This window comes from Stegostoma tigrinum, chromosome 19 (assembly GCF_030684315.1).
Source record: "Stegostoma tigrinum isolate sSteTig4 chromosome 19, sSteTig4.hap1, whole genome shotgun sequence".
NCBI lineage: Eukaryota > Metazoa > Chordata > Chondrichthyes > Orectolobiformes > Stegostomatidae > Stegostoma > Stegostoma tigrinum.
Genome location: NC_081372.1, coordinates 9,355,588 through 9,380,078, shown reverse-complemented (window position 1 = coordinate 9,380,078; position 24,491 = coordinate 9,355,588). Strand labels below are relative to the sequence as shown.

Below are 24,491 nucleotides of genomic sequence, written 5' to 3'. Positions count from 1 at the left end.
TTGATTCAGAATTGTTTCCCTATTCTTAATTGTTCCTGCTCCTGTTGTATGTTTTGCAGGTGACAATCAGAAAAGATGGCAGATGACTTGGATATTGAAGCAATGCTGGAAGCACCATACAGGAAGGAGGTGAGGAGCAATGGCACCCACACAGGTCATAAAATACAGAACAAATAGCACCATTTATGAAACTACTGCTGTGCTATACTCATTGAATATCACAGTTCCATAACCCTTTCATTTTAATATTTACTGCATATAGAATACAGATATTTCACTACATTTAAGTAAAGTTTTTCTTTACTGTTGAGCTGGTTCTGCAACTAGAAATGAGATCTTTTTTTGCAGTAGTTTCGATTAGAGTGATGAATAAATGCCCATCTATCTCTTTTTGTAGACTTGCCTAGTGATATCACATCTCTACTACCATGAATACAGCTTTGATTCCAGTCTGAACTATCAAACAATAAGGTAGTAATTGCGTGAAGTATCGCTGTTCTGTGGTACCCTGGGTAAAATCCCAAAGCCCAAGAAAAGATGGCCTATTCTTTGGTATAGCAACAAGGTGAAAGTACGGTTTTAAACAGTAAACTTATTGCATTGTAGTATCAAAGAGTAGATGAATTGTAAACAACAACAACAAAAATCCATTATTTAGAGGTTTTAGAAGAGAAACTAATATTCTGCATGCAAAAAAAGTTTCACAGAACCTAAACGTAAACTATTTTGATCTGTTAAATTTTACTTTCACTGTATGCAATGCATTTATGCTATTGATAGAATAAAGTTCAACTGAAAACACGGCCCTGTTTACACAGAGAAATCAAGATTCATGATTGGAAGCTTACAAAATGGCTGGTTTTGCAGTCTCATGCAGGCTGGGTGTAGGAAGCTTGAGTGGTGGGCCATTGGATCACAGTTATGCAGTTGATTGTCAATTTCAAATGGATGATAATCCAGATATGGGCTAGATTCATTGTCCAAAAGATAGATGCTAACTTATTTGTTCCGCTAAATTATTTTAAGATTCCCCACCTTTTGATCACGCATTTGCTGAAGTTGAAACTGTTGGAAGCATAACTGTCAAGTTTTGGGTGGCCTGCTAGGACTTGGAGAGTTTATTCCAACTGTAAATAACATAGAATGCAGTTGAAATACCACTTTGTTTTGGTATTTTGTTAGTTAAATTCTGAGCTAAATTACCGAGTTCATTGTTCAGGAATTGTTATACAGGCTGTACACAACATATTAAGATGCAGGAATATAACAAGATAAATTAGCATTGTGTTAGTTTGGCTCCTTGTTGCCTATTCTTCAATAAATTGTATAATGCAGCCTGAGTAAGCCTACAAAAAGTAATTTGTCTGAAGTTTAGGCCTGAAAATAAATTTTAGGTCATTTTTGTGCCAGTAGGTAGAGCGCTTGTATCGATTGGTGTTTCGCTGAACGAAGTGGGATAAATGTAGATACACGTGAAAAGTGTATCTGAAACAGACTCTGCAAACTACAGAACAAATGCATAACGTCTTTCATCTGTTCTAACACAATATTTTGTTTTGACTAGCTCAAGGCTTGACGGTCCTTCCTTCTGCAAATTTCATAACTTTGCTACACAATGCTATTTATTTTACACTACGCATACGTGCAGGGATAAAGGGGAGCTTTTGTAAATCTAATGTAAAATGTCGTGACAAATATTTGAAAATTTACCATTTGCTGGATGGAAGTTTTTTAGTAAACTGGCTTTACAATACAATCAGAAACATGCTTCTTCCGTAATATATACCACCGGGTTTAACTCTGGTCGTATATTCAATTTTGATTGCTTTTAGAAAGAATGACATTTCAAAGTATATTGGTTGCCTGATTCATAGTTTAGTGTTGGCAGGTCATTCTGCAAAAGTGCAAAATTAAAATTACCACAAAACGTAAGCTTATCTATGAAATCTTAGCCAACATAAGTTATGGCGCAAATACGAAATAATACATTTAATTTTAAACAAAGCACCTAGACTTTGCAGTAGTTATTGACCAAATTTATATCAGCAATAAACCTCACTGTGCACCTCTATAAGCATGTGTGCTCAGTTTTTAATAAACCTACTTATGTTTCTGAAGTCAAGGGGTGTCTCATCAACTTTGTGGTGCTGTTTTTACCAGGAAAGATTAATATTTTTGGGGGGGGTGGGTGTAAGGGTTGTGATGTGATACGTCAAGCTTTGCCGCTGCAAAATAGTTGGATTGTGTTTGAATAGTGTTTCTTTCATTTTACCTCGTTTAATATAAATAATGTTCCCTGTGTAAACAGGACCACATTTAGGGATTGATTAGGCTGAACTGGTGGATTATTGAAGACTTCAGATTTCTTGGGAATCGACGTTACTAAGAGGTGTGATTCCCTGTTTGCTTCAGGGCGAGATGTGTGAGAGAGGTGACTTCAAGCTCTTACAGTCGCACCCTTCCAGTACAAATGGGCGAAGACGTGAGGAACAGGACTGGTCGCAGGAAATCAACTGTGGCTTACAGCTAACACAGCCACACATGTCTTAGGCACACTTTAGCACTGGTACTGATCGGTGTGTCAGTAGCAGCAAGATTATCTCCTGTCTTCCTATATTCCTAATTTAAAAGTATGTAATTAATAAAAATCTATAGAAGGGTCCGTATCAAAGAAACTTTAGAGTTTCTTATATAAGTAATATTTTTTTAAATCATTGTGTTCTATATTTTCTTATTCCCTCTTCCCTTCCCCTCACGACTTGCAAAATGTTTCCCCTTCGTCATTCTGATGTTCTTCTGTCGACCTGCCTAGGATGAGAACAAATCGAGCAAAGCCAATGGACAAGAGGAGCGCAGTAAAAAGTAAGTGAAATGCAATATGCATTGGAACAGTTTTGAAGTATTGGTGTTAATATATTTCAAATCCCATAAATAGATGATGTTTTTCAGTTTAAGTGCTTCACTCTGGCGATTGTAATTCATACCTTTTTAATCCCTTTGAAAGAGCAGGCAAGGTGACTTGTTTTAGAACATGGAAGAGTACAGCACAGAACAGGCCCTTCAGCCCACAATGTTGTGCCGACCATTGATCCTCATGTATGCACCCTCAAATTTCTGTGACCATATGCATGTCCAGCAGTGTCTCAAATGACCCCAATGACCTTGCTTCCACAACTGCTGCTGGCAACGCATTCCATGCTCTCACAACTCTCTCTGTAAAGAACCTACCTCTGACATCCCCTCTATACTTTCCTCCAAACAGCTTAAAAGTATGACCCCTTGTGCTAGCCATTTCCGCCCTGGGAAATAGTCTCTGGCTATCAACTCTGTCTATGCCTCTCATTATCTTGTATACCTCAATTAGGTCCCCTCTCCTCCTCCTTTTCTCCAATGAAAAGACACCAAGCTCAGTCAACCTCTCTTCATAAGATAAGCCCTCCAGTCCAGGCAGCATCCTGGTAAACCTCCTCTGAACCCACTCCAAAGCATCCACATCTTTCCTATAATAGGGCGACCAGAACTGGACGCAGTATTCCAAGTGCGGTCTAACCAAAGTTTTATAGAGCTGCAACAAGATCTCACGACTCTCAAACTCAATCCCCCTGTTAATGAAAGCCAAAACACCATATGCTTTCTTAACAACCCTGTCCACTTGGGTGGCCATTTTAAGGGATCTGTGTATCTGCACACCAAGATCCCTCTGTTCCTCCACACTGCCAAGAATCCTATCCTTAATCCTGTATTCAGCTTTCAAATTCGACCTTCCAAAATGCATCACCTCGCATTTATCCAGGTTGAACTCCATCTGCCACCTCTCAGCCCATCTCTGCATCCTGTCAATGTCCCGCTGCAGCCTACAACAGCCCTCTATACTGTCAACGAGGTCCAAGTCATTAATAAAAATTACAAACAGTAGAGGCCCAAGGACAGAGCCCTGTGGAACCCCACTCACCACTGACTTCCAGGCAGAATATTTTCCTTCTACTACCACTCTCTGTCTTCTGTTGGCCAGCCAATTCTGTATCCAAGCAGCTAAGTTCCCCTGTATCCCATTCCTCCTGACCTTCTGAATGAGCCTACCATGGGGAACCTTATCAAATGCCTTACTGAAGTCCATATACACCACATCCACAGCTCGACCCTCATCAACTTTTCTAGTCACATCCTCAAAGAACTCGATAAGGTTTGTGAGGCATGACTTACCCCTCACAAAGCCGCGTTGACTGTATTTGATCAAGCCATGCTCTTCCAGATGGTCATAAATCCTATCCCTCAGAATCCTTTCTAACGCCTTGCAGACGACAGACGTGAGACTTACTGGTCTGTAATTGCCGGGAACTTCCCTATTTCCTTTCTTGAAGAGAGGAATTATATTTGCCTCTCTTCACTCCTCAGGTACGACTACAGTGGAGAGCGAGGATGCAAAGATCTTCGCAAGTGGCGAAGCAATTGTATTTCTTGCTTCCCAAAGCAGCCGAGGACAAATCTGGTCCAGGCCTGGCAACTTGTCAATCTTAATGTTTGACAAAATTTTCAGCACATCAGCTTCCTCTATCTCTATCCATTCCAGCATGCACACCTGCTCTTCAAAGGTTTCAATCACTACAAAGTTCATTTCTTTCGTAAAGACAGAAGCAAAAAACTCATTTAGGGCTTCCCCTACCTCCTCAGACTCCACACACAAGTTCCCTATGCTATCCCTGTTTTCATGTGCTTTTAAATGTGGAGAGAGTTTGTAGGTTTTTAGATAAATTGTGGAGAAATTGGATACGAAATACTCTCAATCTTCGATAGTGTTTTGGCTTGAGAGCTCTGGCCATTCGAGCTATTATGACTTGATATCAAAAACAAAGGTCTACATCCTAACTCCCTCTATGAAATTGATGAGCAGTTTCATTGTAGTACATGACTACCGATCGACCTTCGAGTATTTAAATTTGGTACAACTTAACTCTGGAATACTGCTGCTACTATAACATTCATTATTGATTACTGTAATGTTAATGTAAGAATTAAACATACTTTGAAATATAGGCTAGATGTTTTTTGAAAAGAATCGAACTACTTTGTTTTGTCTGGGCAGCAGTTTCCACACAGCTAGTTGACTTAATCATACCACAATCATTGGGGTGTTGATAGCAAATTGACTTTCTGGCACAGATGTCATTTGAATCTGTCAAACAACTATAGCTGTTTTAGTGATTAATTGCTTTGCTCTGAAATCATCTTGTGCAAGTGGGAAGATCAAACACATTTCACGATAGTTACATTGGTAATTGCTTTCCTCCTTGTTCATGGATTTAGTTATATATTTTATTATTCTGAAATGATATCATCTTCCCATTTTCTGTAGATAATTTTGAAGGATCTGTTTTTTAAAAGAAAGTTGAGACAATGTGTTTAGTTTACCAGTGCAACAAGTAGAGCTATTAATTATGTACCATGCCAGATATTGATACAACTCCTCATATCTTGTTTTTGGATATAGAATATATCCAGCTGATGTAGTTTCTATGTGCTGTTTTTATTTTTGAAACAGTCTCTAGGTTACTTCACGACTTTGTACACTATAGACTCCAGTTCATACAATCTGCAGTACCTGATTTTATTTAACCTTTTTAACCCGGTATCTACCACTATATTGGGGAGGTGATGGCCTAGTGGTATTATCCATAGGCAGTTAGTCTAGAGGAACAGGAAATGTCTTAGACACCCTGGTTCATATCCCACCATAGCAGTTGACGGAATTTGAATCCGTTGGAAAATCTGGGATTAAACATCTGACGATTTTGCCGTTACCAATTGTTGGGAAATCCATCTAGTCCTCTTGTGGAAGGAAATATGCCATTCTTACCCAGTCTGGCTGACATGTGACTCCAGATCCACAGTAATGTAGTTGCCTGTCAGTTGCCCTCTCAGCAGTTAGCGAAGGGTAATAAATTGTGACCTGGCCAGTGACATCCATATTCCATGAATGCATTTTTTAAAATCCGGTGAATTTGTTTTTAAAAAAAGCCAGTTATTTTTCCTGAGTTATTCAAATAGAATGCAGCATTCTTGGTGTGTTGTGACCAAGGATCTGTACATTTTAAAATATGGCTCATATTTTCATAATTTCACCTTCTTAACATAAAGGCCACCATTTTGAGCACATACAAGCCCTCTTCTAGTGGTTTCACGACATGGTTACCAAATGTGTGTTTCTAATCCTAAATTTTCTCTATCCAAAAAATATATCGGTACATTTCATGAGTACATTTTATTTCTCCATGTAACTTGCAACAGCCATGTCTTTTTTGATCTCTGTGTTCTGTCCCTCTAAGTTCCTGCTCCACTCAAAGCATTATATATGAACATTTTCTGCAATTACATGCTTAGGTATTGCAGTACAGTGTTAGCATTGTATCATTTTAGCAGCATAATCATGCTGCAAAACCTGCAGTCTACTGGTAATTGAATCACGTGTAATGAAAAATCTTCATGCTGTTTTCACATGGTTTGAGTGAATTTGAATCGCTAGTGATAGACTACTGCAGTCACTAGATATTGATTTGCATTGCTACATGATGCCATTTGTATTTCTTCAGGAAAAAGAAGAGCCGAAGTCGAAGTCACAGTCGTGAAAGGAAAAGAAGTAGAAGCAAAGAGCGCAGGCGCAGCAAAGAGCGAGACAGGAGGAGAAGCAGGAGCAGGGAGAGAAAGAGCAGCAAGAGTAGAGAACATCGTCGCAGTCGGAGCAAAGACCGCCGGAGAGTAGAACGAGGCCGCTATAGGAGTCCATTGTATGTTTACTTTTATTGAACTCTAACTTTCAAATCTGAAGAGAAAACAGAAAATGCCAAAATACTCAGTATTTGTGAATAGACAAACAGTCAACCTATTGACCTGATGTGCTGAGTGTTTTTAAAGTATTTTTTGTTTTCATTTCAGATTTTTGTACATCTTTCATTTTGTGAAATTTGAATCATTTTTCAGCTTATCTGCTACATTTGACAAATGAACTGTAATAAAATTTCTAGCTGCAGGAATGCATGCAGTGTGTATTCAAAGAGTAGCAATGTATTTACATCCAGTGCTACAGATATTATATTAAGAATTTGTAGATGATCCTCAATTGGTTTGAGGCCTGCATTTTAGCCAAAGCTACTAATTGGTGGGGTACATTTTGTGGATGTTTTCTTTATTTTAATCTTTTTATATTATATGAATTAGAGCTTTGATTCTGTTTGTAATTACAGGGCCAAAATATATGAATCAAAACTTAACTGTAGTGGGCAACATCCACAATATATTTCAACAGATCTCAGGCAGAGGTGAAAATTTCTGCTGCTGTTTCATCATTCTCCTACACAGATGATGTTAATGTATAATATAATTGTCTATCCTGGCTACCTACCTCTTATTCCATTAACTTTTTTGAATAATGTCTCCAGTTCAGTTTATGGCTGTCTGTACTAATATGGTAGCTTTGATACAAATCTTGGTGCCATCTTCTATTCCCTCGTGATCGCTTGCTATGGGCAAATAACTTATTACGGTTACTTCTAATTCAAGGTGATTTCTTATCATATAATTGACGGCAATTTGTTTTAATGTAGTCTCCTCCTAAAAAGTGACTACAACATCAGTCTGTACAACATTACCAGCGTGGGTAGCTATAAAAGACAGTTAATTGGGAATTACTCATGTTTAGCAATTTGAGTGTTAAAATCGGGGTCTAGCAAGAGATAAAGTGTTAAGTGTGAGGTATTTTTAATCTATTTCTCTGCTCTTGGTGCAGCTTCTATTCCAGATGTTCTAATATGGTACTGGTATGGTATACGTTTTCAATTTTGTAAAGGTTTTCTGTAAAACTTCAGAGATACTTGAAGATTGTTCTTAGAACTGGTTTCATAATAGAATCTGAGAAAACGCTGTTCCATTCTAATTGCACCTGCAGTTCTGCTAACAAGTTGACAGCGTGTTCCTGTGTTAGCCACAAGATGGCTGTTGAGGATAATCAATGCTTGCGCAATAGTAGTAGTTTAAACTGACCTCAGTCAATACAGTGGAATTGCTGATGATTTAGAAGTTGAGTGTTTACTCATGTAAATTCTTTCTGCCATCTCTACCTGCTTAGTTTGGAGAAACGACTTATGTAAGTATCTGTAGTGTTATTTCTAATCCCTAAAATTATACCCAGTCAAAACAAATAGCTATTTTTAACCTTGAGCTTGTGAGAATGGGTGCTGTATGTTGTGCCATTGTCATGTTAATTATCAGTAATAGTTGGTAGTTAACTTTAGTGCATATGCCTCACAAAGTTGGCCTGGGGATCTTTCATGTGGTTTTGTCCCTTTTGAAATGGGCATGAATCTGGCCACAGCATTGCCCACCACAACTTTTAAAAGTCTTTTGTTTTTTATTCAGTTTGGTTATCGGTATTTGATACTGCTTCTCATTCTATTCTTTTGCTCTGATAATGGATAACATACTGCGATCCAGATATTGATGGTGCCTAAATGACTTGGAAATTTAAGTTTTCACAAAATTTCAGCAGATTGTTTTAGATGCTTCTTCCTCTCTGCTGTCCTTTTCTCGCAGTTTCCTCCATAGAACCTCTTCGGTAAAGGCCCTGTTTAAGGCCGTCTTTGCATCTAGACAGTCTTCGTATTTACTTGTAGTCCTTGTTAGAATGAAATTTCATCCTTTAAATTTTTTTCTAGTCTCTGCCAAACTATTTTAAACAGAAAGTACTTCAACTTAGTACATAATTTGTGACACTTGAGGTAATGTGTGGCTAGTTTAAATGTTGATCAGTTTTACATCGGTGTGACGAATTTCTGGAATTGAAATGCTATAATTGTAATTTGAGTATTCTGTAGATGGGCGTTGTTTTGTCCCTTAAGGATAGTTAGGAAAGCATTAAATATGACGTTTTGCGGTGGGAAATTCTCAAAAGGATTTCAGTAACTACTGTGCATAAATTATAGCTTTCTTAAAATGTATAGGCTGTGAGAACTGAGAGTTCATTCATATGTAATCTTGAATTTCCCCTGGTATATTTAAAATTTATCTTCCATCAAGCTCTCAACTCCCGTTTGATGCTGCATTTTAGGTTGGATTTGTTAGGCACATCTCTCCTTATAATTATTATATTTAACTTGTGTAGTTGGGTTTGATCACTGAATATTAGTTATGATTTCTAATCCATATTTCCCTTGACTTATTTTAGAATCCATAAAATAAGCTAGTCATTTTGCACCATAGTCTTAAATCTTAGCTGTTTCTATTCTACACTCTTTCAAAAAACTTACAATGCATAAAGCTTATTGTGCCCCATATCTTTCTATAGTGGCCTGTGTATGTGTGTTTTTCCCTTCACTGTATTTTGACTGCTTTTTGAATGATTTTCATCTGCATCCTTTTGAATCGGGACTCCATTTGTATGTAATTAGCCACAGCAACTTGTATCTTGCATTGTAATTTAAGTTTTTTTCTGGAAATATTTAGTGCATGTGTCTATGGTAAACTGCAGATCTGAAAGCTTTGACTTGGATGGAATTGGAACAGTCGATCCTTGGCACAAATAATAGATGGGGAAACAAATCTTTAACTGTTGACTAAAGTTAGTCTTGCATCCATTATAAGACGGTTTTATTTTGCTTTTTACCACTAAGGTAAAACTAACATTCAAGCTGTCATTTGTAATACATGTAAGACTTGTTGATGCATCCCAGCCCTATTGAAAGCCAGGTGGCTGATATGTCTTGTAGCTATAATTGGCTTTGTCTCATCTTTTAATTCTAGTTCTGGTCCAAAATTCAGCAGTGGTAGCAGCAGCAGAGGGAAGATTGGCATGCAACCCGGTATCAAAATAAGGTGTGTTATTAAATTGTATTTGCCAGGAGCACTCCTTAAAATGATAAACTGGTCCATACCTTCTTGCAACTCCAAGTAGCATTCTAGAAAAATGCCCATTGATTATTTTTAAGCTCTTGCTAATGGCCTCAAATACTAGGCTGTAAGTTGAAGCCCTGCGGTGTTTATTTAAATTTTTTAAAACCAGCTGTGAAAGCCTTTTCATAATCTAGTGGATGATTAAAGATCATATTTGAAGATTGGCTTCTTCTTTAATTTAGTGATTTTGCAGTAAATTTTCACTGAACCTAACAGGCAACATTGGAATGTATAGGAGTGGGAATAATCATTTCCTGTTCATCTATTCATCCAGTGCCTAAAAAATAAATCTGGCAATAGTTCTGTAAAACCTTGTGAAATTTTTTTGAAGTTTAATTACCAGCTGTTCCTCAGTTTGCTGATAGTGAGCGCTGCTGCCCTTTAACTGCATGGTTCATACCCTACCCCCTTGCGCAACTTAGTTAATTCCCAACTGTCTTTTCACTTGTCATATTAAGTTTTAGCCTTCTTCAGGAAATACCAATTTGAGTTGTGTTCAGTTTTCTCAAGAATCAAATGTGTGTGTGTTATGTAATCTTTGTTCGACTTAGTTCTGGTAGTCAATGCAGTCATATACTGTGTATCAGTGTATTTAATGTATTTCAGAAATAAGTATTGGATTTCAAGATGTAGTTGCAGCTGGAAAAATTCCTGTATTGTTTGTTTCTGGAAATAATTTACACTAGAGGTTGATTTTAATTGCAGCAATCTGGTATTCATAATCCTGAATATACAGGTTTAGCTACAGGATTTGAGTGGTAAATTGTCAGTTAACGTTTACAGTAAAGTAGTTATATCTGAATTCGTGCTTCCAGAAATAGTGATAGATACATACAGCATGGAAACACTTTGGTCCAACTAGTCCATGCCAACAATGTTCACAAACCAAACCAGTCCCACCTGCTTGCGTTTGGCCCATATCCCTCCGAACCTTTCCTATTCATGTACTTATCCAAATGTCTTTTCAATGTAACTACTGGTATCCATCACTTCTGTGGTAGCTCATTTCACAAAGTAACAATTTTTTTTTTAAATAGTTGTCCCTTGTGTCCTTTTTAAATCCTTCTCCTCTCATTTAAAAATATACCCCCAATCTTGAAATTCCCCGCTCTAGGGAAAAGGCACCTGCCATTTACCTTATCTATACATCTCATGTTCTCATGAAGCTCTGCAAGGTCACTCCTCAACCTCTTACGATCCAGTGGGTGGAAAAATGTCCCAGCCCCTCTATAACGCAACTCTTTATTCTTGGCAACGTCGTGATGAATCTTTTCTGAACCTTCTCTTTTCTTAATAATACCCTTACAGCAAAATGGTGACCCAAACTGAATACATTACTTCAGAAGAGGCCTTACCAGTGGTCTGTACAAGCCCAATTCCAGTGCTCACTGGTCTGAGCAAAGTAGGCAAGCCTGCTAAATGCTGCCTTAACCACTACATGTTTTGCAAACTTCAAAGAATTTAAGTCCCTCACCCCTTGGCTGTCTCTTCTACAACACTACCCACGGTCCTACTTCTAAATATATAAGTCCTGCCTGTGTTTTTCAAAATGCAGCGCTTTGTATTCACCCACATTAAACATCATCTGTCATTTCTTAGCCCATTGACTCAGTTGATCAAGATCTTTTTATAGTCTCAAATAACTTTCTTAACTCCACTATACTATCAATTTTGGTGTCACCCACAAACTCACTAATGATACCTTCTGTGTTCTCTAAATTGTTTACATAAATGACCAAAAAAAGTGGACACAAGGCCGCTCCCTGTGAAACAATGTTGGTAACAGACCCCCAGCCTTAAAAAAAACCCTCCAAAACCACTGTTTCCTGCTGTTAAGACAATTGACAGTTGATAAAAACCAAAAGAGCTACAGATGCTGTAAATCAGGAATATAAACAAGTTGCTGGAAAAGCTCAGCAGGTCTGGCAGCATCTGTGAGGAAAAAGTCAGAGTTAATGTTTTGGGTCTGGTCACCCTTCCTCAGAACTCTGAAAAAATTCTGAGGAATGGTCACTGGACCCGAAGCGTTAAATCTGATTTGTTTTCTTCACAGTAGCTGGCAGACCTGCTTAGCTTTTCCAGCAACTTCTGTTTGTGTTAGTAGCCAGTTGGTGAGCTTACCCTGAATCCCATGTGATGTAACTTTACTAACTAATCCACCATGTGGAATCTTATCAAAGGATTCACTATAAAATATTTGACATCTACTGCTCTGCCCTCAGTAACATCCTTGTTACTTAAAAAAACTAATCAAAGCAATTCAAGTTTGAGGCATGATTTCCCTTGGACAAAACCAGACCAACTTGACAGTCATTTTAAACCGAACAGACTACATTGACAAAGTGAATGCACTGCTTGCAGATACCGACACTTACCAACAGGTGGCGACAGACCAACCCCACAACTCGAGAACCGAATCACAGCCTTACTCAAAAAACTTCAAAAACCTGGAGAATTAAACAAGAGAGACTTCCAAAAAATGAAACCAGATGGATCCAACACACCATGCTTCTATGGACTACCAAAAATTCACAAACCAGGAGCCCCCCCTCAGACCCATAGTGTTGCTACCTGGAACACCAACCTACAGATTAGCCAAGGAACTACACCAAAGACTAAAACATCTAGTGGAAGACTCCTGCTACTCCATTCACTCCACCCAAGAATTCCTGAACACCATCGAAGACACCAAGATAGAAGAGGATGAAATAATGGTCACCTTTGACGTAACAGCCCTGTTCACATCCATCAACATCAACCTGGCCAAAGAAACACTGACTACACTATTAGAAGAACCAAAGACACTTACACCAGACACCACCAACCTCATCAGCAAGGACAACATCATCAAGCTAGTGGACCTATGCCTCACCACCCACTTCACTTTCAATAACAAAACCTACAGACTAACCAACGGTACACCCGTGGGATCTCCGATATCGGGGTTCTTAGCAGAGGCAGTAATGCAGGGACTCAAACAAACAGCTCTGCCAATCATCCAACCCAAACTTTGTGTCCGCTATGTGGATGACACCTTTGTCATCACAAAACAAAACAAATTAGAGGAAATCTTCAAGACCATCAATAATACCCTTTACTGGCATAACATTCACAAAAGAGGAGGAAAACAACAACAAACTGCCATTCCTAGACGTCACAGCAGAGCGAACAGCCAATGGGGAACTTCAAACCAGCGTCTACAGGAAAACAACACACACGGACCAAATACTGAACTACAGGAGCAACCATCCCAACACCCACAAACGAAGCTGCATTAGAACATTATTCCAACGAGCCACCACACATTGCAGCACAGAGGAACTACGAAGAGCTGAAGAAAATCACCTGTACAGCGTATTCAAAAAGAATGGGTACCCTATGAACACAGTCCACCGATTCCTCAGAAATAAACCCAAACAAACAGACAAAACGGGCCCAGAAACCATAACCACTCTCCCCTACATCAAAGACATTTCCGAAATGACTGCCAGACTACTTGGACCTCTTGGCATCAGGGTAGCCCGCAAACCCACCAACACACTAAAACAGCAGCTAATGAACTTAAAAGACCCTATACAGACAACAAATAAAACAAACGTCATCTACAAAATACCTTGCAAGAACTGTGACAAACACTACATTGGACAAACGGGCAGAAAGCTAGCCACCAGGATACATGAACATCAACAAGCCACAAAACGACATGACCCACTATCACTCGTATCCTTACATACAGATGAGGAAGGACACCACTTTGATTGGGACAACACACCCATCCTAGGACAAGCCAAACAGACACGCACGAGAATTCCTAGAAGCATGGCATTCCAACCGGAACTCCATTAGCAAACACATTGATTTGGAGCCAATCTACCATCCCCTGAGAAAGAGAACAGGAGATGACATCACCAACCCAAGGAAACCTAAACAGATAAATAGAAAGCGGGGCATAACACCTTCGTCGGAGGCTCACTGATGATGTTACCAAGAATAGTAACGAAACGTCTGAAAACTAACCTTCCAGCTCAGCGAGCAATCTCACATCCAGAACCTCAACCTGAGCTACAAATCTTCTCAAAACTCGCTAAAACCAGACCAAACCTAATCATTCTTTGCCTCTCCAAATGCATGTAAATCCTCTCTTACCCAACAGCTTACCCACCACAGATGTTAAACTCTCAGATCTCTCATGCTTGGACTTCTCCTTACAGTCTTTCTTGAATAAAGGCACAACATTGGCCACTCTCCAGTCCTCCATTTCACCCTTGGTTATCTCTCCTAGGGGCACTGCAGTTTCTTCCCTAACTTGCCACAATGCCGTGGGATACTTTTGATGATTTCTTAGAGATTTATCCATCTTTATGTTTTCTAAGAACTCCAGCACAACTACTTCTGTAGCATGAACTATTTTCAAAACATCAGTAATTATTTCTCAGATTCCTCCATAGAAAAAACTGACGTGAAATATTTATTATCTTTCCCATCCCCTGAGGTTCAACATGTAAACAAACTTAAACATCTTAACAGAGCCCTAACCTTCCCTTTTGAATTATGCCTAATCTTATCTGCCAAGGCTACCTTATGTCCCCTTTTCACTATCCTGATTTCCCCCTCAAGCATGATTCCTGCACGCTTTAACTTTTCAAGAGATTCGTTTGACCCCAGTTGTCTGTCTCTAATGTGGCTCACTCTTATTCTTGACCAGAGCCTCAATATCTTTATTCGTCCATTGTTCCCTACTCTTACCAGCCTTACCCTTCATGCTAACGGGAACATAATGCCTGTGAAATCTCAAAACTGTGGTAACAAAAGCCACTCATTGGCTGTCTCTTTGCATGCAAACAGTCTACTCCAATCAACTTTCAAAAGTTCATTTCTCATAACGTTAAATTTTACCTTATTCCAATAAGGACTTTTAATGGGATGTCTATCCTTTTCCATAATTATTTTAAAGCTAATACAATTATGATCATTTGTCCCAAAGCGTTCCCCTGTCACCTCAGTCACTTGCCCTGCCTCATTTCCCAAGAGAAGGCCAAGTTTTGCTCCTCTAAGTATATTCGCGTATTGATAAGAAAATTGTCTTGAACACATTTTATAAGTTTTTCACCATCCAAACCCTTAACACTATGGTAGTCCCAGTCAGTGTTTATAAGATTAAAACCCTCTACTGTTACAAGGCTATTATCTCACATATAGCTGAGATCTCTACATGTTTTGCTCCTCGGGTTCCCTCTGACTGTTAGCTGTGGGCGGTCGGGGGGAGGTGTGGGAAGTCTATATTTCCATTCCATCAAGGTGATCATCCCTTTCCTATTTCGAAACTCTACACATTTGCCTCACTGGACAATCCCTCAGAAACAGCCTCTCTAAGTATATAGATAATGTTTTCCTAAATCAAAAATGCTACCCTTCCTCCTTTGCCTCTCCTTCTATCCTTCCCATAGGCATCTAAAACTTAGAATGTTGAGCTTACAGTCCTGTCCTTCCATCAGCTAAGTTTCTGTAAAACCTATGTCCCTGTCTCATGTCCCCATACATAATGAATTTGTTAACCTTATAAGACCCCTTGCGTTGAAATAGATGCAGTATAAGTCTCCAAAGATACCTCGTTCTCTGACTTGTTTTATCTGTCTTTTCTAATTAGCTTTTTGATTCAAAACCATCCTCATCTGTCTTCCTATTTTCACTGCTACTTAGGAACCCTGCCCCCACCCCCATCCCCTTATTAGTTTAAAGGTTCCCAAAACAGAACTAGCAAATCTTCCCACCAGTATATTGGTCCCTTTCCAGTTAGTGCTTGTTATTGGAATCTTACCCATGTGTGATTTATTACAACACGTATTTAGTTTATGAAAATACGTAGTAAAATTAGATTGGAACTTGTACTTGCCTCAGAGTCATAACCTATGTTTTGTGTTTTCTTCCAATTCCAAAGTCGAAGGCGCTCCCGAAGCAGAAGCCCACATAAAAAGGATAAAAGCCCAATAAGGTAATATTTCAGAAAAACGCTACATCTGGTATGTGATGACAAAATTGCACTTTGTGCATAAATTCAGCCTTTTCTAAAAAAAACTGGTAAAAGCTGGTCAGGCCTGACTTGCAATTAACACTGACTTTTTAATTCAGAATCAGGTGGTTGTGATTAGGGATGTATATCATACCTGTTGTAATTAATGAGAGCAAGAACGTGGCTGATGGACTTCTCTCTCATTTTTCTTTGTACGTGACGACTGTGGTGGCCCAGTGCATTTTTTTAAAATGGGCACACATCGTAATTCCTAATAGTTTTGTCCCTTATTCAGTTTGACCGCATTTTTCCTGTCCAATTCTGTCTTTTAAAATTAAGAAAAAGTCGTTAGATAACAGCAAGATCATGTCAACTGAACAGCTTTAACACATCATTTTGTTATATCAAAATGGAGATCTATTCAAGGATATTTAATAACTATATCGCCCAAATCTAGCTGCTTTTATTGGGATTTTAAAATGTAAATATAATTGTACATCTGCAAGCTTGAGATGGTGAGTTTTGAAACCACCTGATTGAAGTTTGATTTGCTTGGTGTCTTCATTGTCACCAAATATACTTTGTCACCATGTAAATTTCAGTCCATGAAAGAGAGTCAAAGTTTTAATAGCGCAGAGAAAGGTCCTCCAGTCCATTTTATCCTTTATGGCCATCAAGCATTTATCTGTGCTAATTCCAATTTCCAACATTTGGCCCATCATCTTGTATGGCATAGCATTTCAAATTTTCATCTTAATACTGAAATGTCTAATGGCTCCTGCATCTCCTGCCCTTTTTGGCATCTTCTGCTCTAAGTTGATTTGATATCATCTTTCTCACTCTGAAATTTTAATGTATAATCTCAGATCTAAGGTACTGTTTACCTTTTAACCACAGGGAGCCAATTGATAACATTTCTCCTGAAGAAAGAGATGCCCGAACAGTGTTCTGTATGCAGCTTGCAGCACGAATTCGACCGAGAGACTTAGAGGAGTTCTTTTCATCTGTGGGAAAGGTAGGATGTTTCTAATATACTGACAAGTCCAGAATTTTAGTTCAGTGGGGGGAGAATACATTAGATTGTAAAGACATTTGCACTCATCTAATTTGTTTTCTTCAAAACTGGCCGTTTTGTTCTGTAAGCATGAGGAAATAGCAAATTCAACTACTTTCTGACCAGTCTGAAATGCATGATAGCATGCTGCCAATACAAAGTATGTAAGCTTCTCTTGTACCTACTGCAAAATGATTGGTATGTTCGAGTCAGCGCTTTGTTAAACTGTGCTTTTAACAGAGATAAAACAATGGCAATTAAATAGCACATTAAAAGTTCCATCAGGGAAAATTTATGTCTGTATAATATACTGTGCTCACCATTTTTGGAGATTTAAACAGAAAAATATCACAGCTGTAATCCTTCTGAGGATGGGTCTCTCAGAGCAGAATATGTCATGCCCTCTTGCATCTTCTGCCCATCCAGGTTTGACTTGATTGTTAGAATCATGACGATTCTGTCTATACATGTTATATTGAAACTTTAATTGTGTCACTTTCCAAAGCCTTATGGAGGATCTAGTGTCTAGTGATTTGCAGGCATTGTTTTATAACTGGTGCATTTATGGTTTGAAGCTATTGAATTGAAGTATTGCATCTGTATTTGTGCAGGTTCGAGACGTCAGAATGATATCCGATAGGAACTCAAGACGTTCGAAAGGAATTGCTTATGTGGAATTTGTTGATGTGAGCTCTGTTCCACTCGCCATTGGTTTGACTGGGCAGAAGCTGCTCGGTGTGCCAATTATTGTTCAGGCTTCACAGGTAAGGGAATTTTATCTCTAGTTTCTAATCTGAAGATTATATAATGTGAATAGCTGAATTCTATGTTGATTTTTTTCTAATCAATCTGTTCAGAGAAGTTACGACAGACCTCCTGACCTAGAGGTAGAGGCACTACCACAAGAGCCCACAGCTGAATTCAGTTCACAACTAACCCTTCTGCACTTGAATGACCTCTTGCTCTGCAACACCCTTGAATGTCCTAGTGTGATAATCCACCCTCCAGTTTCTCTAATTTGGGTTTGGCATATTTTGGTGATTCAACACAGCCTAATTTGAAGTTGTAAATGTTAATTGATTGTATCAATTTACCTTTCTACCCTCTTGCAAGCTTTGGTATGATTAAACTCTCAGTTTTCCTACATTGCTTACCTTTATTGAACTCTGCCATACTTCAACAGAGTCAGTTTATTAAGTGCTTTGTTTCCTGCTCTCTCTCACCCCAACATAGTCAGGCATCAACTGTTGCTGAGATAGCGTAAATACCATTGTCACTAATGGAGTAACTTTCAGTCCATTCACTGTTCTGCAAGTGTCCTGTATCGAGCTCTACCCCATCCTAACCTTTGTTAACCTATATTGGTCCTCTGCCCTGTTTCATTATTCTCATCTCAAGGTTTTTATTTTGCTTGAATCATTAGTTGCAGACTATATAACCTGCAGTTTCTCTGGTACGTACTCCCCCATTACTACTTCAGTGGTTTAGATATTGTAGGAAGCTGTCCCGAAAATCTGTTTGCCTCTTCAAGTCTAGCTGTTACCTTGTTAGATGTCACAGACTAGAAGGAAGAATTATTTGATTTCATTATGACCCTGTAAAATTCAGTGGGATCCTTTTCTACAGAAGGTATTAATTGGGTATATGTAATTTTCTCATTTCAATTCGTAACATTGAATATATTATTATGAAGATGTGGATGTGAGTTTGCTCGCTGAGCTGGAACGTTCGTTTTCAGACGTTTGGTCACCATTCTAGGTAACATCATCAGTGAGCCTCCGACAAAGCGCTGGTGTTATGCCCCACTTTCTGTTTATCTGGTTAGGTTTCCTTGGGTTTGTGATGTCATTTCCTGCGTTGATGTCATTTCCTGTTCTTTTTCTCAGGGGATGGTAGATTGAATTGGAGCCAATGTGTTTGTTGATGGAGTTCCGGTTGGAATGCCATGCTTCTAGGAATTCTCGTGCATGTCTCTGTTTGGCTTGTCCTAGGATGGATGTGTTGTCCCAATCAAAGTGGTGTCCTTCCACATCTGTATGTAAGGATACGAGTGATAGTGGGTCGTGTCGTTTTGTGGCTAGTTGATGTTCATGTATCCTGGTGGCTAGCTTTCTGCCAGTTTGTCCAATGTAGTGTTTGTCACAGTTCTTGCAAGGTATTTTGTAGATGACGTTTGTTTTATTTGTTGTCTGTATAGGGTCTTTTAAGTTCATTAGCTGCTGTTTTAGTGTGTTGGTGGGTTTGCGGGCTACCCTGATGCCAAGAGGTCCAAGTAGTCTGGCAGTCATTTCGGAAATGTGATTATGAAGTTGAGACAATTTTGTGGAAGATTTTCTTGAGATTCAGTGGATAGGACATATAACAGACTGAATTGTACATGATCAGTGTGCACACTTATTGCGTGGACTCTGTCAACAATACCCCTAAAGTAACATTTCAATTTCGGTTAGTTTGTGTATCTATTATCTTTAACACAAAATCAGTTTTCTGGATTAAATATATTTAATGCATGAAACAATTGGTGAACGATCTGTGATTAGTGCAACGTGGTGCCATTCCAATGTGACTCTGCAAAGCTACTTTTTGAAACAATTTTGTTAAACCTAGTAATTGTGGGAGAATTGACAGCTGTAGCCTGTAGGATAGGGAGCAACACAAGAAAAGGGTAGGCCGTTCAGATTGGAACTTGGGTTGCTTTAAAGTTACATAATAGATCATCTGTATTTCAACGCTGTGTTTTATCCTTAATACTCTAGGTCTATGTCATTCATCTAAATTAAGGGAAACCATTGATCCTAATACCGTTCCCTGAAACCTCACTGTATACCTTCTTCTAGACCCCAGTTAAGCTGTTCAACACTTATCTGTTTCTCTTGACGCAGCCAATTTCATAACCAGGCTGCCACTATACATTTTATTCAGTTGTCTTTAACTTTGCTGACAAGCCTGTTATGAAGCAGTTTAATTATATACATTTTTGAATGCCTGTGTATATCCCATCAACTGCATTACTCTAGTCGATTCTATTACCCTATCAAAAAATCTTCAACCAAATTAAATAACTAGAACTTGTCTTTAATGTGCTCACGCTGGCATTATTTCACATTTATTGAAGTGATTGTGCTGATTCACCTGTTGTGAGAATTTACCCAATGTTATGATAACTCGACTGTAAATGCTGAGTTTATACTTAAAGCCCCTTTAACCAGGACCTAAACAGCCCTTTTAACCAATGATAATGGGAACTGCAGATGCTGGAGAATCCTAGATAACAAAGTGTGGAGCTGGATGAACACAGCAGGCCAAGCAGCATCTCAGGAGCACAAAAGCTGACGTTTCGGGCCTAGACCCTCCTTCAGAGAGGGGGATGGGGAGAGGGAACTGGAATAAATAAGGAGAGAAGGGGAGGCGGACTGAGGATGGAGAGAAAACAAGATAGGTAGAGAGGAGAGTGTAGGTGAGGAAGTAGGGAGGGGATAGGTCAGTCCAGGGAAGATGGACAGGTCAAGGAGGCGGGATGAGGTGGTAGGAAGGGATGGGTGAGAAGAAGAACAGGTTAGGGAAGCAGAGACAGGCTGGGCTGGTTTTGGGATGCAGTGGGGGGGAGGGGAAGAACTGGGCTGGTTTTGGGATGCAGTGGGGGAAGAGGAGATTTTGAAGCTGGTGAAGTCCACATTGATACCATTGGGCTGCAGGGTTCCCAAGCGGAATATGAGTTGCTGTTCTTGCAACCTTTGGGTGGCAGCATTGTGGCACTGCAGGAGGCCCGTGATGGACATGTCGTTTGAGGAATGGGAGGGGGAGCTGAAATGGTTCGCGACTGGGAGGTGCAGCTGTTTGTTGTGAACCGAGCGGAGGTATTCTGCAAAGCGGTCCCCAAGCCTCCACTTAGTTTCCCCAATGTAGAGGAGGCCACACCGGGTACAATGGCTACAATATACCACATTAGCAGATGTGCAGGTGAACACCTGCTTGATATGGAAGGTCATTTTGGGGCCTGGGATAGTGGTGAGGGAGGAGGTGTGGGGCCAAGTGTAGCACTTCCTGAGGTTGCAGGGAAAGGTGCCGGGTGTGGTGGGGTTGGAGGGGAGTGTGGAGCAGACAAGGGAGTCGCGGAGAGAGCAGTCTCTCTGGAAGGCAGACAAGGGTGGGGATGGAAAAATAACCCTTTTAACCAGTTCTCTGGCACTCCTCTATCAAAGCAGGGTTGGAAGATTTTGGACAGTACCTCCAATTTTCATGCTTTCTTCCTCCTTATCCTCTGATGCAAGTGACAGTCCTCCTGATTGTATCGATTTTAATTACAGCCAGTCTCGATACCTCTTCATTAACTTTTAGCCTACCTGGTGTTGCAGTTACCTTCTCTTTGACTTTGGCCACATCTCCTTTGTGTATCTGTACTCATTTAGTACCTCGGGCGTATTGTCTACCTCCAAGTTTCCTTCCATTCCACAGTCTGTCAGAGTTGAAATTTCCTCCTTCGCAGCTATGTGTCTGTAGGTGCTGCACATTGACTCAGGGGTTCAAAAAGTGGCAGTCACCTTCTCATAAGCAACTAATGTTAGTTAATAAATGCTTACCTTGCCAGTGATATTGGTAGTTAATGAGCAAATAAGGGAAAATGTATTAAAGTCAACAATTAAGTTTTTAAAATACTTGATAAAGAGACAGTCACTTTCTCTTAACAGCTGATGAGCAGCTTTTTCATCGCAGAGGCTTAGTTACCTTTCAGTTCTCATTTGGTGAAAGAAAGTTTGGCATCTTTGTGATGGGAACCTGGGATTTTTCCAAATTTCGTAGTCATTATTAAAATCACAGAATGATGTGAATAAAAGAACCTTCATGAGCTCTAACTTGGAATGGAATTCTTTCAATGCTTTATCATTCAGCAAGTGTTTTTCTTTTTTTGTTAGTATTTCTACAACTTGAGGTCAATTTCAGCTTACCTTGGTTGCAATCTTAGAATTATGATTCTTTTAACTTGGATGATTCCATGTATTTCTTCAAAGAGAAGGTTAACTTTATGCCATTTGTGTGAAACAGGCTGAGAAGAACCGAGCAGCAGCTCTTGCTAACAACCTACAGAAAGGCACTGCAGGACCAATGAGGCTATATGTAGGATCGTTGCATTTCAATATTACTGAAGAAATGTTGAGAGGAATTTTTGAGCCCTTTGGGAGAGTAAGTGTAATTTCAGACTTGTAGGGGCCTTGTTCTGAAGAATTCACTAAATCAAATTGTATTCCTTATTTCATAAAACATTAGTTCTGTTAGACTGCTATATTTTGATCTGCTTCTATATACCCCTGTAATATTTATGATTCGACATGGATTCTCTTTAGTTCGATACAATCAAACTATTGTCTCAATATTTAGTGGCTGAATCCTTGATAATCAATGTCCTGGTATACTGCTGACCAGAAACTGAACTAGAATAAGTACTGTAGTTGCAAGAACAGTTCAAGAGCTAGGAATCCTGCCACAAGTAACTCACCACCCATCGCTCCAAAATGTGTGTACCATAATGGAGCATTCTCCACATGGATGAGTCCAGCTTCAACAAAGAGTTTGCCACAGTACAGAACAATGCAGCTGGTTTGGTTGGTATTGCATCCAGAAGCAGTCACCCCATCCACCAATGATGGTCAATGGCAAAAGTCTGCACCGTCTCCAGAACATACTGTAGAAATTCTCAAAGGCTCCTTCGACAGTGCCTTCCAAACTAGCAATCTCTACCATCAAAATAGTCAAGGGCAGCAGAAAAATGACAACGCCACCACCTACAAACTGTGCTCCTAACTTGGAAATGTATCGTCATTCCTTCGGTGCTACTGGGTCAAAACTCTGGAACTCCCTCCCTATCAGCAGCTGGTTTACGTGTACCAAATGGACTTGAAGGGTTCAAGAAGGCAGGTCAACACACCTTCTCCAGGGCAACTAAGAATGGACAGGGATCAATCAGTGACATGCATGTGCTGTGAATCGTCTTTCCTTAAAATGGTAATGTCACTGGCCCAATAATCCGGAACTGTAAAATCCGAGGATCCACTGTACCTAGCTGTTGAAATATGAAAAGTCTGGAATGAGAGAGCCAGCCTAATGGCAACCCATATACCTACTTTCACTTATTTGGAAGAACCTGTCAGGGTCATGAAATCTGCCCCCATAACTGAGCGTTGAGTAATGCATAATTGCCAAGTCAACAATACCTGTGTTCCTTGTACAGTGCTTTTTTTAAAATGCTGCCTCAGCAGTGTAGTAAAGTACATTGTACTACAAGGCCATCTGCTTACTAAAACACAGCCATTAACCAACACATCCTCTGATTTACCATTAGCTGTATTAGGAGTTCTTTTAAATCCTTTGCAAATCTTGTGCCTGATATTCATCTGCCACTTATGTTTTTCTTGAAATTTTTAAGGCAAGCATTGAGGTGGAATATAATTTCTTAACTTTTTAGCAATCACTGTCTTAACCTTGGCAATTTGCTGTCAACTACAATCATCTGAAATTCAGATCAATTCTGCATGGGGAGTCTTATTGATGTTAGGTTTGTATTTGTTGAACATTGGGACTGTTTAAATGATCATCTCAATTTAATTTGTTAGGTAGAATGCCTACAAATAAGGTTTGACCTTCATGGGCTAAAAATAGAGTTTGTCGATGTGAGTTTGCTCGCTGAGCTGGAAGGTTAGTTTTCAGACGTTTCGTCACCATTCTAGGTAACGTCGATGAAGCTTGGAAGCTTAGAATGGTGACGAAACATCTGAAAACTAACCTTCCGGCTCAGCGAGCAAACTCCCATCCAGAACGTCAACCTGAACTACAAATCTTCTCAAAACTCAATAGAGTTTGTACATTTTCATGTGCATATTTAAAGTACTTAAAATTGTGATTTTCTACTTATTGTTTGGTTTCTTAGATTGAAAACATCCAACTGATGATGGATAGTGAAACAGGGCGGTCAAAAGGCTACGGATTCATAACAGTAAGTCCGTGGTTATTGTTCCCCTTGGAAATAAGTTTTTCCAACTTCTGTTTTGAACGTATTCTCAAAAACAAGAGCTTTCAACTTCCATTGCCTAAATTAATTTATAAAACTAATTGGTGACTTCATACTTTCTATTCAGTTTTCTGATGCTGAGTGTGCAAAGAAGGCTCTGGAACAGCTAAATGGCTTTGAGCTTGCTGGTAGACCAATGAAGGTTGGTCATGTTACAGAGCGATCGGACTCATCTAATGCAAGCTCATTCCTGGACAGCGATGAACTGGAGAGGACTGGCATTGATCTTGGAACAACAGGCCGCCTGCAGTTGATGGCAAGGCTTGCAGAAGGTATTTTAATAGGACTGGGTAGAAGGACTTGAAATTGGTGTGAAATATATCCTGTAAATTCTTTCTCTGTACTTATTGAATAGAGTCACACAACAGCACCTTGAATTCATTTGCATTCTGCACTCATTGGAGTGCCTTGAAACCTTATTTCTT

The 24,491-nt window shown here is 39.4% G+C and overlaps 1 protein-coding gene across 5 annotated transcripts in view; it reads left to right on the top strand.

The window, feature by feature from the left end:
- rbm39a (RNA binding motif protein 39a) overlaps window positions 1–24,491 on the top strand; it is a 43,130-nt gene that overhangs the window by 6,720 nt on the left and 11,919 nt on the right. For 4 of the 5 annotated variants that reach the window (XM_048550087.2, XM_048550092.2, XM_048550089.2 and 1 more), the window contains 11 exons: window positions 60–129; window positions 2,813–2,862; window positions 6,588–6,782; window positions 8,120–8,137; window positions 9,790–9,861; window positions 15,878–15,931; window positions 16,847–16,964; window positions 17,615–17,767; window positions 22,047–22,184; window positions 23,926–23,991; window positions 24,134–24,338. In XM_048550087.2, the coding sequence (XP_048406044.1) occupies window positions 76–129; window positions 2,813–2,862; window positions 6,588–6,782; window positions 8,120–8,137; window positions 9,790–9,861; window positions 15,878–15,931; window positions 16,847–16,964; window positions 17,615–17,767; window positions 22,047–22,184; window positions 23,926–23,991; window positions 24,134–24,338 (1,123 nt within the window). In that variant the 5' untranslated portion in view covers window positions 60–75. The remainder of the gene's footprint in view (window positions 1–59; window positions 130–2,812; window positions 2,863–6,587; window positions 6,783–8,119; window positions 8,138–9,789; window positions 9,862–15,877; window positions 15,932–16,846; window positions 16,965–17,614; window positions 17,768–22,046; window positions 22,185–23,925; window positions 23,992–24,133; window positions 24,339–24,491) is intronic. The other variant, XM_048550090.2, reaches the window with a different exon arrangement.